Raw genomic sequence first — 17,230 nt, 5'->3', positions numbered from 1 at the left:
TCTGTGTTTTTGCTTTCTATTCCCTTTTCCAATAGCAATCTTTTTGCTGTGAATAATTGTGTATCATAATTGCAGTTATAATAGTTTTTATGACACTGTGAGGAACTGCGGGAATTTCTATAGTACTTTCATCGCTTTTTACAATGTGATAAACCGGAATCGCCTGCTCCAAAAGCTCTAATCTGGGGGAAACGCTACCACAGCCGTGATGAAGCGCTCACGCATCTTTTTGCTGCAGATTATACTTCTGAGCATCGCCAGCAATGACGGGGCCCATATGCTGGACGAACCACAGGACGCCACGAAATTGATTGTTCTCGAGCCAACCACGGGAAAACAGTGGTTCCTGGGACCCATCTTGGTGGATTTCAAGTTGGGAGCATTAGGAGCCTGCCAGCACTGGTCTTCAGCTACGATGCCTCTACAGAAGCCGCTATCCCACGCCAGTCATTCGAGGCACGCTACCACAGCCATGAAGAAACGCTCGGACATCTTTTTGCTGCAGGTTCGTTATTTGAATACTTTAACTTGCCGTCGTTCAAGCAACTATTGTCTGCTAGTGGTATTCTGCCCCGGTGCTTGGTTGTGCTGTTTTCGTTGCGTGTGGTCTTGGTTTCGGGACGTCATGTCCTTAAGTTTGCAGTGTGAAATAAATTAAATGAAATATGTGCTACAAAAGCCATGTTTTTGCTGCAGAAGCTGCTACAAGCAGTTCTTTTGTAAGCTTCACCACTGATGATTCCATTTTGTCTGTTAATGCATGGAAAAATTAGCCACTTGTGCTTTCTTGCCTTTGAAACATGCTCAGATAATGATATGGTTTGAAGTTGAACTGGGGGGGGGGGCTTCATTGTTTACTTTTAGAATGTAACACACATCTCCAATGTTCAACTCAAAGAGCTTCCCGCAGCGTCCATCTGCATCACACTGGGCAAGCCTTTGTGCATCTTTTGGCATGCAGGATACAACACCACTTTATTTCAATTGTAGGCTACTGTATTACTGTAAAATACCAGGCAAGCGCCCACTCAAAATTTAGAGGTAATCGCGAAAAAATGGGGAATGGGCGCTTGCCTGGTCATCAACTTTACGTATAAATGTACTGTGCATATTTTCTGAGATTTTAGAAATTTGGATATCGGCGTTTAATGTGGAATGGGCGGATGCATGGTATTCTACGGTAGCTAAGAGTTGTACTTGGAGTGTCGTTCGGTACAAGGAAAATAGTTTTTCTTCATATGTTCACAAATCTGGTTCCCTCCATTTTTAATTATATATAAGTGGCACAGATAAGAAAGATTGCAAATAATTTGATTCCCCAAAAAAAACAGAAAGAAAGACAAGTGACACATTATTTCTAAGCTCACAGTTCACCATTTGCATCTCTGGTTTATTTCTATGGTACATACTACACAACAAGGAATCACCTTGTACCACCTACCTTATCTGAATGCTGAGGGTGCTTGCTTTTGTTTATTGGTTGAAGGGGATCAAGATCCTTTTTTAACAAAGGGATGGACCGGATGAGGAAGCAGTTGTGGTTGTCACGAGCCAAAATTTCACCAGCTTCCACATATCCTTGCGATTCTATCCTGATAGCCTGCAGTTATCTGATCTTATTGAACTCGGTCATGCAACCGCATCTGGTAACTGTACTGCCGAATGTTCACACGGCACCGAGGGCTGTCTTTGATATGGGGCTTTGCTTGACCTGCATAGGCTATGCAAAAGTGGATCGCATATTGTTCCCACCATACAATGCACCTGGAGGTGTCTCCTCTTCCAACGTTTTTTTTGCTCCTCTTCTCTGTTCAATACACAAACTGATATCCATGGGGGGTAGGTGGTGCCATATGATTTAAGTTATCTTCTATGTTTTGTTTTATCTGTAATTCCTGGTAGCAACCTCCACTGAGAGATCCCTTTGTTTGCCGAGTCACTTCTATCCGTACCTGTTTTTTATGTTTCCTTTGTGGCGTATCAACAAGCCAGTCTACAGTTTTAGTCGCCATGCATTTTTATCCTAATTATATTGACGAGTAGGATCACTTGTGGCTCTGTTTTGGTTGGAGTACCATAAAAATCCACGCTATGTTTCATGGGAATTACTTCAGCTCAAGTTCAAGTTCATTACCTTAAGGGCATTCTCATGGAATGCATTGGGGGGGGGAACAAGAATTTGTAGCGGCAATAACAACATTCTAAATAGATTAAGCATTAATTTCACGTACACATAAACAATTGTTAATGTGTATGTGTAGAACAAAACAACAGCTGTAGGTATTACTTTAGCATTCAAATGGTTCTAGATTTTTCAGGAATGGAAAAAATGAAATCGAAGGATGTCACTGAAGCCCATTACATGTTACTATAAAGCTGCCGAATTTGCTTATCAAAAAATGCATTAGTTTCGCACAAAAAATTTTAATTAGTTGCGGGACCCTCGGGTCCACCTACCCAACGAGCCAGGCCTTGGTGACGACATCTGCCTTGTCCCTGTAGTGTCTCTAGTCAGTCCCAAGCTGCGGGGCGGTGCCACTCGTAGATCTCTTGTATGCACTTTCAGGCATGGATCAGAAGGCGCCCAGGCGTCCCTCGCCTCAACTAAGCTCCTTTGTCCCACTTTTCCCTCCCAAGTTTTGGGAAGTTGGAATATCTGGCACAGCTTGCTCCTTCGAATTCAACGTCACTTATTAAGGGAGACGGAAGAAGAAAGAGGTACAGAGCCTGAGTAACGGACAGGCGTGGCGTGGCGAACGCGGGTAGAGAACAACGAAAGAGAGATTGTTTAACGCCTCAATCAGAGTCACGTGGTTTATCGACGAGCTGCCGTCGCCACAGTAGGAGTTGTGTCAAGGTATCCTGGTCCCCAGATAAAAATGATGAACATTAAAAAAAATAATTTTGTAATTATTGGAGTTTTAAATATTCTGAAATGTTTCGTGTAGGTCCAATAGGTGTTGTCATGTAACAAATACTCTAACTTGCCTAATTTCTGTGTCCATGCCCCTTTCAAGTAGTTTCATTTGGGGTTTACAGCTTTCTTAAATCAGACTTGCACCTGCAGTGCACTTAAGTGTAACTCATAGTTTGCAGATATTGGGAGGTTTAGTTTGTCATCGCATTCTATTCAAAACCTAACCACATCCCGCATCTTCTTTGTTTTTTGTTTTGTTTTCCAGGTTCTGTAGTTGTTCATATGGACTTGATTGCTCTGGAAGTTATGATGATTGCCTTCCACATGAAGGCTGGACGTGACCCACCAATTAATTCTCAAGAAAAAAGGTATCCACGTGTTTTATTCCCTGCTGCATCTTGTGTGCACTTCCTCGAAATTTCTAACACGGTGTTCAAGCACCTGTTTATCTCTGGGAGGTGCACTTTCTTAAATCACACTGGCACCTGCAGTGCACTTACGTGGAGCTCATAGCTTGCAGATATCGGGAGGTTTAGTTTGTCATCACATTCTATTCAGACCCTAACCACATTTTTTTTTCCAGGTTCTGTAGTTGTTCATAGGGACTTGATTGCTCTGGAAGTTATGAAGATTGCCTTCCACATGAAAGCTGGACATGACCCATGAATTAATTTTCAAGAATGAAGGTATGCACGTGTTTTACTTCCTACTGCATCTTGTGTGCACTTCCTCAAAATTTCTTACCAACATGGTTTTCAAGCACCTGTTTATCTCTGGGACGTGCACTTGGCAGTAACATCTGAAATTAACTTGCGACAGCAGGCTTGAAGAAACTCTGTGAATGCGGCAACTTTATCTTCGAAGGCATTTTTCAAACTTCCCTTGCTAAAATGGTTTCGTAGCATAAGTCACAAGTTGGTTTCACTGTCTAACGTCTGCCAGAATTAAGCTGAGGTTTCTGCACTGCACTTATGAGCAGCGCTTAAAGTCTGGGTCGTCTCAGGGGGTCCCCCACTGATTTTAACGGATGGTCTGGGACCCTCCTCCACGGCCCCAGCATTAGTGAAATCAAAATCATATCTTGCAATAAAATAGCTTGTTTTCAGGAATGTGACATTTGGGGATTAGCATTTTGAAGGTTGCAGGTACGGTGGGGACAGAGTCAGCAGTCGGTCTTATTTTATGTGCATCTAATACATTTCGTCAGAACCCCCCCTCCCGCCCTCCTCCCTTCTTTTAAGAACCCCCTCAACCTAAGGGAGACTTCAAGCTCTGCTTATGTGTAACTCATAGTTTGCAGCAAATGGGAGGTTCGTTCTGTCATCACATTCTGTTCAGAACATAATCACATAGCACATTTTTTTGTTTTGTTTTCCAGGTTCTGTAGTTCTCCCTATGAACTTGATTGTTCAGGAAGTTAGAGATTGCTTTCCATGTGAAAGCTGGAAAGCAAGCCCACTAATTATTTTAAGAATAGAGGTATAAACATGTTTTACTTTGTACTGCATCTTATGTGCACTTGCTTGAAATTTCTTACTAACACGGTGTTTAATTATCTCTGGAAGGCACAGTTGGCAGTAACTTCTGAAATTAACTCGTGACAACAAACTTGAAGTAACTTATTGGATGTGGAAATTCTGTCTTCAAAGAACTTTTTCTAACCTCCCTTGTTGAAATGGTTTCGGATCATAAGTTACAAGTTGGTTTCACTGTAGTGCTCGCCAGAGTTAAGATGAGGCTCCTGCAATGCGCTTAGATGTAACTCGTAGTTTGCTGAAATTGGGAGGTTTATTGTGTCATCGCATGCTGTTCATAACCTAACACATTCCACATTTTTTGTTTTTGTTTTCCAGGTTCTGTAGTTCTCCATGTGGACTTGATTGCTCTGGAAGTTAGATTGCCTTCCAAATGAAAGCTGGACGTGGCCCACTAATTATTTTTCAAGAATAAAGGTATGAACATGTTTTACTTCATACTGCATCTTACGTGCACTTGCTTGATATTTCTTACTAACATGTAGTCTTGTGCGAATAGATGATTTTGAGTTAAAAGCGAATAGAGGTATTGGCTGTATATTTTCGATTTGAATATTGAATAGTTTTTCCATGCTTTTTACTATCATGCATAATCCTTAGACGAAAACCTAGCTAAACTTGTGAACGTTGTTCCACTTGTTTGTTTATAAGCTAAGTTTAATCTATCTATATTTATGAACTGTGACTTCAGAAGTTCTGATGTCTTGGAATGGCAAGTAAACAATGGATTTGACATAAAATGAATCCTATAGAGATGCCCAATTGAGTGAATTTACAAATCTTGCTCTAAAAAATAATCTTTCGTCAATTTGAGTTAAAAAATTAAAGCCGTTTACGACTCCCTGTAATGCCGGATAAGAGCGCATTTCTTGAGGAGGTGGAGGGAAGGGTACTGAGGGATAGGTGACCCCCTGAGGTTGCGCGACCTCGTGGGGGCAGGTCACGGGACTTCAGGGGGGTGACCCTCGTGAGGGTAACTCTCATAACCCTCATGACCCTTGTGAGGGTGATCCTCGTGAGAGTAGCCCTCGTGACCCTCGTGAGGGTAACCCTTTCGAGGGTAACTAATTCTTGCAACCCTTGTGAGGGTAACGCTTGTGACCCTCGTGAGGATAACCCTCGTGACCCTAACCCTCGTAGCCCTCACAAGGGTAATCTTCGTGACGTCATTATGGGAAACTTCCCATAATGCAAAACGCGATTACGGCGACGCCGCTTAAGCCGGAAACGGGCGCCTAAGAGCTGTGCTCTAAAAGAATGAATCGCGCATGAGGAACGCAGGTTGTAAGGGCATCTCTGCCTAACATAGTATACTCTTGCATAACAGTCAGTTTAATTTTGAAACTTTTACTACATAGTAGATGTGCACATTCACAAAGTTTCCATTTATTTTTAAATACAGCCGGCACACGTGCACCACCCCGCGTTCAATGTATGCTTTTCTTCCAAGCACGCAATTGCGATATTTCTACTTTCCCAAGTGTTTATCGTGGTGGGTTATCCTGTTGAGTGCGGTTCTTACCGAGCACCGTTGCACTGTGGAGAAGCAACACCCGCGGAGCTTGCTTCCGCAGGTATTGCTTCTCCGCATTGCAACGGTGCTCGGTAAGAAGCGCACTCAACGAGACTAGCCCGTCGCAACCAACACTTCGAAAAACACTAACAGCACACTTCTTCTGTGCTGTTAGCAGCACAGTGTATTATTTGAAACTACAGTTCGTAATTCCGAATATTCGCACAACCCAACTAACACGGTGCTTAATTAAGTCTGGAAGCACAGCTGGCAGTAACTTCTGAAATTAACTCGTGACAACAAACTTGAAGTAACTTATTGGATGCGGAAATTCTGTCTTAAGGAATTTTCCTAACTTCCCTTGTTAAAATGGTTTCATATCACAAGTCACAAGTTGGTTTCACTGTTTAGTGCCCGCCAGAGTTCAGCTGAGGCTCTTTCAATGCCCTTACGTGTAACTCATAGCTTGCGGAAATTGGGAGGTTTATTCTGTCATCACATTCTGTTTATAACCTAACCACATTCCTTATTTTTTGTTTTATTTTCCAGGTTCTGTAATTCTTCCTATGGACTTGATTGCTCAGAAAATTAGAGATAGCCTTTCACAGGAAAGCTGGACATGGCCCACTAATTATTTCTTAAGAATAAAGGTATGAACATGTTTTACTTAATACTGTATCTTGTGTGCACTTCCTCGAAATTTCTAACACAGTGTTTAAGCAGCTGTTAATCTCTGGGATGCGCAGCTGGCATTGACTCCTGAAAGAACTTGGACCTGCAGCCTTGTCACATTCCCTGGGCATTAGATATTTAAATTGAATTGTTCCCGCATCAAAAATTGGTTTACGTGTTGTCTGTAACTCGCAGCGGCAGAAAGCTGTAACTCTCAATCACTGAGCTGCACATCATGAGTGACGACGGGAATCGTTCCGACATTGAAAATTAGCTGGCGTGTTGTCCGCACATTGCAGCAATGGCCAGAGCCTGTTAAAATGTTAGCTGCAGTGATTTAACAAAACCGATTTCTCAGTGAACAATAAATGAGCAGTAAAATGCTATATTTATTGTTCACTTAGACATCCATTTTGTTAAGTCACTGCAGCTAGCAGTTCAACAGGCTGTGGCCGACGCTGCAAGGTGTGGACAACACACCTGCTAATTTTGTATGCAGGAACGATTCCTGTTTTGGCACATCACGTACAGCTCGGTGATTGAGAATTACGGTTTTTTGCCGCTGCAAGTTACGGACAACACGCCAGATAATTTTCGATGCCGGAACGATTTCAGTCGTTGCACATCACGTGCAGCTCAGTCATTAACTGTTACGGTTTTTTGCCGTCGCAAGTTACGGACAACACGCCAGCTAATTTTCGATGCCGGAACAATTCCCGTATCTGTGGATCACGGTACATGAGAGTTACGGTTTTCTGCCGTGCTTCTACGGGTCAAGTTACGGGAAAAAACCGTAGGGCCTCATTACTGTCATGCACGTAATACCTAGTTAATGCTGTGACCGTTATGCAAGACAACGGAAATTGTACCGGCATCAAAAATTAACTGGCAATTTCCGTAATTTGACGGGATTTTTTTTTACAGTGTAGCGATGCTAGCTAGAAGCACTTTTAATAATAGCGAATGGTTAAATGTAGAAACTCTTCGTGGTTGAAAATATTGTGCACGTGGCGTTTCGATTACGATCAAGCAAATAGATGTAAGAAACAGAAGGTACCGCATAAACTCTGTTTTGCTCGGACAGAGTGTGACCGCTCGGTCGGCAGGTTCCCGGCCCTCGGCGCTTTGCGTACGGATTATGTTGATCCTTCTGCTAGTCGCGCTCTTCCCCTATGATTTTAGATGACCGTGATTGAAACATCACGTGCAGCACATTTTCAGTCACCGAGAGTTACCCCGACGCACTTATTACTTTCTTCTCTCGCGAACACCGCCAGGGTATTATTTCCGGCTTCTGGCTGGCCTTATCCGAAATCTTGAAGACGTTCTGGAACACGCCAAGCCCGCTTTCGGCTAATGGCGCCTCCTCATTTGCGTCATATACTTCTCAATGAGTAGCCAAACTCTCTTTATATTTGGCTTTCATCCCGGTGTTTTACATTAGAATTTTCGAGGGGTGACTAGCGCCATCTAGCGTCGTAGAAACTCGTCGAGACAGCTGAGAAAGCCGCCTCTGCTGCCTAGGTGAATCCGGTATCTTGGTGTGTTGGCGGCAGTCCGGCACGTAGCCAGGATTTTGTTTCGGAAAGGCCCATGACAAAATGCTGTATGAGGGGGTGGGAGGAGAGGAGGCCCCAGCAAAATGGAAGATTTCAGGGGGGGGGGGGGGGGACCGGGCTTATGGGCACCACTCCCACCTGGCTACGTGCCTGGGGGCAGTCTTCTCTGCGCAGCGCGAACGCGTGAGAGCATTGGCAGGCGGCGCACATGCACCCTCTTAGACGCGAATCGTCCGTCCCGCTAGGGAAGGATTTGGTGCTGTATGTGCCTTGTCTAATGCAAGCGAGCGAAGTTGAATATATTCTTCGAAAAAAAAAGCATTTAATCTTTGTAAGCCAGAGCCGTATAGACCCTCGCGCGTTTCTGATATCACGCTGCTACAATGGCACATCTATCAGCACGGCGCAGGTGCATACGATTCATCTCACGTAAAATTAATTTATGAAAAACGCGCGCTGACAACACACGGTGCGGTCAAATGTGTGTTAGTTGTTGTGTAAAAACCTTGCTAACTTAAAAAGTTGATTCAATATAAAGACCGCGAAAACTGGAAAAGATCACCATTCATACAGAGAAACCCCTTGTAAAGTTTATATTTATTTTCTTTCGTATTCCCAAATTCTAAGTCTCAAGAATACCTGTTGAAAATTGATGGAATCTGTACAGCGATGCAAATAAAATAGCAAGGTAGTACTCTGCGAAGATTTAAAAATTTGCCTAGGGGGGGCTTATTTACGTGAATTTCAGCCCCGAAACTGGAGACTTGCAGGTTGTTACTTTGTCTCGGAGTTTGCCTTGGTCGATTTACGTAAAATACCCATTAGGCTGGTTGTCGAGAATCCCCGAACGTGAATTGAACAACCAGGCTCTACCAATCAGATACATAATATGACGAGCAGTTAAAGCTAAAAGAAGTATTTTGGTTTGAATTTAGAACGGCGCGCTATGTGTGATCAGCAGACGCGGCTCAAAGCGAATTCGGGCTTGGGATGTTCGGCATTGTACCATGCGCGAGGAAGTTGTAACCACTCTAAGCTGAAGATGCGCAGGCCGTGAGAAGGTCAGGGCTTCTTATTATCGTTCCGCAACCGGTCAGGTAGAAGAATCAGATCATAAGGACATCAAAAAAGGAACCACACACAAATAAACGTGATAATAGTAGGCTATAGCGCACGCTTTTCAAGCATCCGTTACTAAAGCAGGAACACGATATCGAAACTTCGCATCTATTTTAGACAGTGGTTTGATGAACAAAACCATTTACTGTCTACTTTGTTTCCTACAGTAAGTCCTTTTTGGTACAACAGTTCATTTGCTTGCACAACTTCGTTTGGAAAATAAAACGAGTAAGAAAACCTAAAACAACCGAATTATCGTTTTGTTTCTGTTTGTTTTATGCAAGAAATGTTAACAAGCGTTAATTTTTGAACCGGAGAGAAATATATTTTTCCATACCCTATAGCCGTAAAGTATTGACCAGGCAACACACTGCCTTTTTGTATTACAGCGAAATCTCGTACTACATGTTTGTACTCACGGGGTGGTAACAAACTTAAGTCGCAGGGCGCAACTATTTTTGTACGAGCATCAAGCCACTGGTTAAAGCTAGCGTGTTCTATTAGGAATAGATCAAATAGAAAGAATAAAAACACGGAGGACGTTCACCGACAACTACACTCTTTTTTTAAAGACTGCTGTTGACTCTAAACGTGCTCAGTGTTTTCATTCTGTCTATTTTAAGCATCAGACCATGTACTCGTTTGTTCCATGTCAGCATTTCTTTTTTCTTCAGTATTGGTGTGGTCGCTGAAATGCCGCGTTCCGGCATAGCTTCCATCATAAAACATTAATGCTGGGAGACCATTCGTTGTAATATGTTTTTTTTTTTTTCAATATCAGATATTGGTCGCGGTGAATACGTTCTTGAAGCGCTACTTTTACACTGAGAGCTGGGCTTCGAGTCTCCAGCATGTCATTATCCCTCCACAGCCAATAAGGTCTCGACATTAATGATAAAAGAACGTCAAAAAACCGATCACGAGGCAAGAAACAGGAAAGTGATAAGCTCCGTGCTGCACTTTTTTAGGCTTCGAGTGACTATGCGGAAAAAGTTAGAAAGCCACATTACGTTCAGAACTTCTTGCAAGCAGAACCCTTCTTTTGACATTCTCAGGCAACTAAACGCAGTAAACTATTTGCATGGTAATTCGTTAGTCAGATTTTTTACCGTTGTGCCCAAGGCTCCTTTTGACGGCTTCGTAAGCTGCGTCGATCTCATCTTCTTTGGTCACATTGAGCTGTAAAACTGTAACGTTGGAGATGCTCGCCAGCTCCTGGGCTCCACCTCCGTTTGAGAAGAGGCACCCGGCGTAGACATGGTAACCTTTTGTTGCCAGCTTTCTTGTCAGCAGGTTGCCGAACCCTGTGTCACAACCTGCAACAATGTTTTTTCTTCTCAATTCACTGATTCATTTTAATTTGAGGATTTTTGTTCAGATGAATTGTATTACGGACAGATGAGAACCATTCCTACAAAAATTAAAATAACAACCTTAGGTGGAAATGTTTATATTCTGTTCGAAGACATGCAGAATATGTTTCTGTGTTATATTGACACGTGAAAGACAAATGCTAAATTTAAAAAAAAAAAAACTCCCCTCGCAATGCCCAATGTGACGAGGCGCATTGATTATTATACCGGGCCAGATTTGAAAGAAAAGACAAGAAAAATGATCAACATGAATTAACAGATATAATTCTCATTTGGGGACGCCAAAATCCTGGATCGTCCCTAGTGTGCAGCAAAGTGACGCAATTGTGAATGTGGAAATTTCGGGACGGAGACTCTTTTTCCAAGAGTTATTTATTGCGACGCACGGAGCGAGCTGGGTGAATGATCGGGGGAAAGAAGCGTCCACATCAAATTTAAGTACGCAACGTGAAACATAATATTAGTATTAATGGTAATAATAATATTATTATTAAGAAGAATTTCATTGCAAATGAACAAAGCGAGTGTGAAGTCAAACCTGCCTAAACCATATTGGGCTTGATTGGCGGCAAAAAGAATTAAATTTTTAAAGAACTTAAATGAACACTGCAATAAAAAAAGACATTTTATAGATCGCCTAGATGAAACGCGTATATATAAAGAAAAAAAAATACTTTGAAAAACAAATTTTTTCTAGCAATATTTACACCGTTAGACGCAATTTAGTTTGAGATGCTCGAGGTGTGTTTACCTTGTTTACATCTTTCATTGGCAGGAGAGAAGATTCAGTGTGAACTGATGGTTGTAAAATTGTATCTCCGTGCCCTTTTAGTATTTTATCACAGATCTTCATTGATGATTGAGAAAGAAATATTCTATAGATCGAGTCGAGTTTATCATGGCGTAGTTCGAAGGGTTGTCCTTGGTTTTTTGCGAACGTAACCAACCCTCTTCTTGCTTTGCGGACATCTTCTAGGAAGTCTTCACTCAAGCGAAAGTTCGTGCCCTTCAATTGGCGGGCCTTCGAAAGCACAAGTTCCCTATCCATATAAGAGTTGAATTTTACAATAATCGGCCTACACGAAGCGTCAGGGCTCTTGCAGCAGTTATGATAGCCGGCGCCTTTATATACACCGGGTTTTAGAACAGTGACAAAGTATTGCCTAGAATTGTTTTTTCTTTTTACATTCGGAAAGTGCAGACGCCCCGGTATTTCTTCACGAGATCGCGTAGCTGGTTTTTACAGTAATGCACTTTACCTTAGAAAGGGATGCTTAATTATGAATCATAGTCAGGTTGAGCTTATACCATTAGTTGTACTAATTTCTTTCAGAATGTGCCGATGCAAAATTTACTATTTTTTCCTTATCCGGTGTAGAATTTCAGGGACAACTTTTGGTTAAAAAATGTTTGTCCTTAGAGTGTCCCCAACTGCTACATGGTTCGCATCCTGTGCATAATCTACATCCGGTTCCTATTCCGCACGCTATAAGCTATCATACGCTGTCCACCTTGACAAGTACCTGCTTTATTAGAGGCACACAAAAACTTCTAATACAGTACAAGAATGTTCCTTAACATGACCTATTATTCAAAAGGTTTGTCACGTCTCCTTACAAACAACAATCTACAAAAAGTATATAGTGCGCCCTTGTAGATAATTCACATTGCGTAAACTCTGAACTCTTCAGCTAGTATAGTTTATGTGTTATAGTTCAGAAAATAGTTATTCTCAGCTTGATGGTAAAATGCCACCCGCCGGTACTGCACACTCGCATCTAGATATGACTACATCAAAGGAGAAAAAAAAAGAATCAGGCAAGCATGATTAGGACACCAAATTCTGCTGATTCTTCCGTTTTCAGCAAAACCACACATAGCCAAAGAACCGGGCAAAATACCCGGTCAGTTTATTTTCGTTACAGAGCGTTCGTTTGATCAAACAAGCGTGCCCTGAGGCAACTGTTTTCTCTGCAGTAATAACTCCTTGAAACGCCTGCGGGCCTGCACTTTGGACTGATGCAGTTAACATCGTTGTCGTGTGACCGATCACCATTAGGCGACTTGGCTTCACACCGTGTTCAGCCTGCTTATATATTTGGGAAGCCTCCACGAGCAGGCGTCCACACGCTCGCGCACATCGAGCGTCCATCAAAGCTGTGGTGGACACGTTTCGCTTTCAACATCTCACGCAAAGTTCTCGTTACCAAGCCGTGACGTGCTGCGCTCACTCGCCTTACCTGCATTAAAGATTTCAGAGATATAATAACAAAAAGGTGTTTGCGGACGCACGCGCGAACTGTCACTTGTTTCAGATCCTTGCTTTAAAAAATGCTACTGAGAATGCCGGCACGCGCAGCGCCTGTAACTACGTTCCCTGCATGCTTGTTAATGCTAGGGCAATTTAGCAATAAATCTATTCAACTCAGTCGCATGCTACATCAGAAAGGACTACTGTACACGTGAAACCGTCGTGTCGACATCTAGCAAAGGAAAACCGGTTGTAAAAATGTATATCGGCCATTAATTATCGCTAAATGGCACTGACACTGTAGCAAAGTTAGCGTAGAAAAAAATTGCGAGGAAGAAAATAAATAAATAAATAAATAAAATTTATTTAATTTAAATCGGATGTATTTGTTTTAAGTCAAGTTATTTTCATTTAAAAAACTATAGATAGAAAATAGTGATTTCTTACCACAATATATATATTTTTATACATTGGCAGATGAATTGATCCATTCGTTGAATCACTGATAACAATGCACAAAAAAATACAGTAAATTTAGAGTATACTTTAATTAACAACTTGGTATTCATGCAATGCCCGCCATCCTAAATTAAAAACAACCAGATTGTTCAGGTAGTTCAAAGTTTTTTATTGTTCTTTTTCTTTCAAGTTTTGGCTTCATTTCAATACGATATTACTTTTCTCAGGTTTTGTTTCTGTGCTTAGTTTGTTGCTATGGGACGTGACCTAGCTGGCGAGCGGAATGGAAGGCAAAAATCACGCTCAACGCTCCATTTGCTAAAACCACCATTTTGCGCTAGTGTTCAGCTTTAAATAAATATTTTCTGCCCGACGATTTTTCGACCCGAGTACAAAACAAATGCACATCGAAAGCGTGAAATGATAGAGATGTGATAAATAAAAAAAAAATAGTTTTGGGACTATTTGAGTGCGGAAGGTTTCACTTAAATCATCATAGGTAAAACTGGACATATTTAAATCACGATTTAAATTATGATATCAATTATGGTTTAAATCATGTTGACCTTTATTCACAGCACCGAGAAAAAGCACTCGCGTTTCGATGTCTCATTAATGCGGACCTTATTATTATAGACACCCTGCTATACTCACAATTTTCGGAGACGAACAGGGTGAATACGTTCATTTCTTCCCCAACAACTGAGAACTCAGAGTATGAATGTTTTTTGGGGGAATATAAACATATATCAAGGTGATATCCCTCTAAAAAGACGTCGCAATCTCGGGTTGATAGCGAACGGGACCACAATATCCTCTCACTTTCCACGAAACGAGAAGTGTCTTTTAGCCGCTGGTATTAAACTTACCGGGAAAATGTATCGTCGAGATACACCTGATTTTTGCATTCGTTCATGTCACAGATCACACTTTCTCTGATGTTCTGTACCCAGACCCGGTGTTCTTATTAAAAATTTTCTCGCGCACCAGTTTATTTGTTCGCATCATATTTTGTGAAGGTTCAATTGAGCAGTTTTATGTGTTTGTTAGTTACGTTAGAATGCATATTCACGACAAAAGGGGCACGTACTCTTCTTAAGGCCGACGGGCTGATTACGGGACATCCCTAAAAGTTCAGTAAATAACGATAAATCGAAAACTGCGAAAATTAATGAACTGAAAAAGTTGTAGTTATGAAAAGTTAGTTAACCAACTTGCATGTTCATTTTTCTTTCGGCGTGCATTCGTGCGGAATGCTGGTATGTGCGGATAAAACATAGGAAAGTAAAGGTATCTGGTGAAAACACCACAGTAGCTATTTTTATATTAAAAAAAAACATAATTTGTCAAGTAGTTGAAACTTCACTGTGTACTAAGCACCGCGAGCAGAAAACTATTTGACTGATGGTGACTACCACCAGCACGAAAAATGCGAAGCGAGTGTAGCCTCTAGCACCCCACTGGTGTCGTCCCCAGGTCAGAAAAGATACGTTGTGCACCCGCCCCGGACAGGCAAGGCATACAAACACATTATACCGTTTTTCATACTGAATCGAGTACCTGTAATGAGCACGGCCTTCCCCGCACTGTCCAGAATCCGTCCAAAAAGTCGTCGACGAATAAATGCGGCCGACTTCTGACAGCCCCATCCCACCAGCACAAGGGTTCCGAACGCCTCAGCGAGCAGCGACAGCACGGGCACGTAGTAGCGGACCGCGCCGGACGCAGCTGCCACAAGCGCAAACAGAAGAAGCGTCGTACACATGCACATTTCTGTCGGGAAAAGACCACTTATGATTCTTTCCGCTTCACGAGGGCTCCTCTCTCTCCGGCGCTGAGAACCGGTATCCGAAGGCGGCGATGCAGAAAGGGGCGTCGGGTAGAAATTGTCTCCCCGTGAGACGGAGATTAAGCTGTGCACTCGCGCGTGACGTTATTTGAGGCGCGTAGATCGAGCTACGTCGTGCGTTACGCGGACGGATAAAATAGGTAGAAGATTAGCTCCCATAGCGCAAATGAGCGGCAAAGAACCGACGACGTTAAGCCGGCGGCTTGTGATGTGTAACGCGACGCCACTCGTTGCCTTTGTAGGTTTGCTAAATCGGGTGAAGCCAATCACGCGAGTTAAAATTCCCCTGATCGCGGCGCATTCACTGCGCGTGATTGATTTAGTCGGTCATGGCTAACGCACATAGGCAACGAACGTGGTGAAAAATGAATTTTCGGTGCCGCTTGTTCGGATCCGAGCTTCGGCTGCGGACCGTCAACCCAAACGTGGTGTGACGCAGTGCCGATAGCATTAGCTCACATTTGGTTGTAGTACCTGACTATCTCGTGATACCTGGTTCAACGGAAAGCAGCGATATCCGAGGTTCGCCTTCTCTTATCGGTCGCGGCGGTCTTCGTTGTAAAAGGCGTGAGACGAAACAAACTTTGTGCTTATTTTTCTGTCTCCATTTCGTGTGTTATTCCACTATCAGACGGGAACCTAAAATGACCTTCACGCCAAAGGACGTTTATTGTAAATGTCATTTAAGCAGTTGAAGAAGGCAACTAAAATGGCGTTTAGCGTAAAGGTCCCTTTTCGTGAACCTCAGTTCCCCACAACTCCTATACGGCTGTCAAAGGCGTGCTCTCGTTAGCAGCGGCCTACACTAGAGAATCGAATTGAAATAAAAGATCCCACTGATATCTAGCGTCAATGCGTTCCCATTTTTATTATCGAAAAAGAGCGTGCTTCACGTATATTCTGTACAGACCTCTCTCTATACTAATAGTTCTCTAGGCCTCGTCGTCCCACTGGTCGCAACGTCCGCTTCTGCACTTCGATTTTCCTTACAACCGCAGATATCTAACTTATATTTCTCTGCTTTATATTTTATCACCCTCTAATAGTGTATTAAAAACTGTGTTTCCCCTTTTCCGCTTTTTTATTTTACTTATTAATTTACATATACTGCAGGCCCCACATGGGCTCAAGCAGGAGGGATAGCATACATAATAAATATAATAGTAATACATACGGCAAAACACATGAACACAAACGCGTACATATAATGTAAGGCTGCATTATACAATTTATCATAGAGCATAAACAACACTTTATAACAGAGGTTTTCAAATGTACGCATAAACAAATAAAACAAATTGCAGTTTGGGACCAGACTGCCCCCCATAAAAAAAAAGAAAGCCGTTTACAAGTTCCTGTAACACCGAATTAGAGTGCAGCTCTTGAGGAGGAGGAGGGAAGGGTACTGAGGGGTGGGTCAAGTGACTTTGGGGGGTCACGTGACCGTGGGGTGTCACGTGACATCACGGGGGGTCACGTGACGATGCCGATGCCCATGACGTCATCAGTGACGTTACTGATGACGTCACTGATGACGTCATCAGTGATGATGACGATGACGATGCGGATGGCGGTGACGTCATCAGTGACGTCACAGATGACGTCATTAGTGGCGATGAAGTCAACGGGGTCACGCGGCCTCGGAGGGAGGGGTCACGTGACCTTGGGAGGGGGGATCACGTGACCTGGGAAACCATTGTGACCCTCGTGAGGGTAACCCTAGTAACCCTTGTGAGGGTAACTCTCGTGACCCTCGTGAAGGTAACTCTCGTGACCCTCGTGAGGGTAACTCTCATAACCCTCGTGAGGGTAACTCTAATAACCCTCGTGAGGGTAACTCTTTTGAGGGCAACTAACCCTCGTAGCCCTCGTGATCTTCGTGAAGGTAACCTTCGTGAGAGTAACCCTCGTAACCCTCACGAGGGTTGCGAGGGTTACTCGTGGTTACGCCGACGCCGACGGGGGGAGGGGGTCGCGTGACCT

At 42.9% G+C, this 17,230-nt stretch overlaps 1 protein-coding gene across 1 annotated transcript in view; it reads right to left on the bottom strand.

Moving 5' to 3' along the window:
* The window catches only part of LOC8029407 (17-beta-hydroxysteroid dehydrogenase type 6), a 39,762-nt gene extending 24,391 nt beyond the window's left edge, over positions 1-15,371 (bottom strand). The window contains exons 1-2 of the mRNA XM_029978507.4: positions 14,959-15,371; positions 10,425-10,631 (exon numbers count right to left, since the gene is read on the bottom strand). Of these exons, the coding sequence (XP_029834367.2) occupies positions 10,425-10,631; positions 14,959-15,169 (418 nt within the window). The 5' untranslated portion in view covers positions 15,170-15,371. The remainder of the gene's footprint in view (positions 1-10,424; positions 10,632-14,958) is intronic.
* Between the last annotated feature and the right edge of the window lie 1,859 nt (positions 15,372-17,230).

This window comes from Ixodes scapularis, unplaced genomic scaffold, assembly GCF_016920785.2.
Source record: "Ixodes scapularis isolate PalLabHiFi unplaced genomic scaffold, ASM1692078v2 PGA_scaffold4__175_contigs__length_147842914, whole genome shotgun sequence".
NCBI lineage: Eukaryota > Metazoa > Arthropoda > Arachnida > Ixodida > Ixodidae > Ixodes > Ixodes scapularis.
The sequence above is the reverse complement of the archived record's forward strand: the minus strand, read 5'-3'. Positions and strand labels throughout refer to the sequence as shown.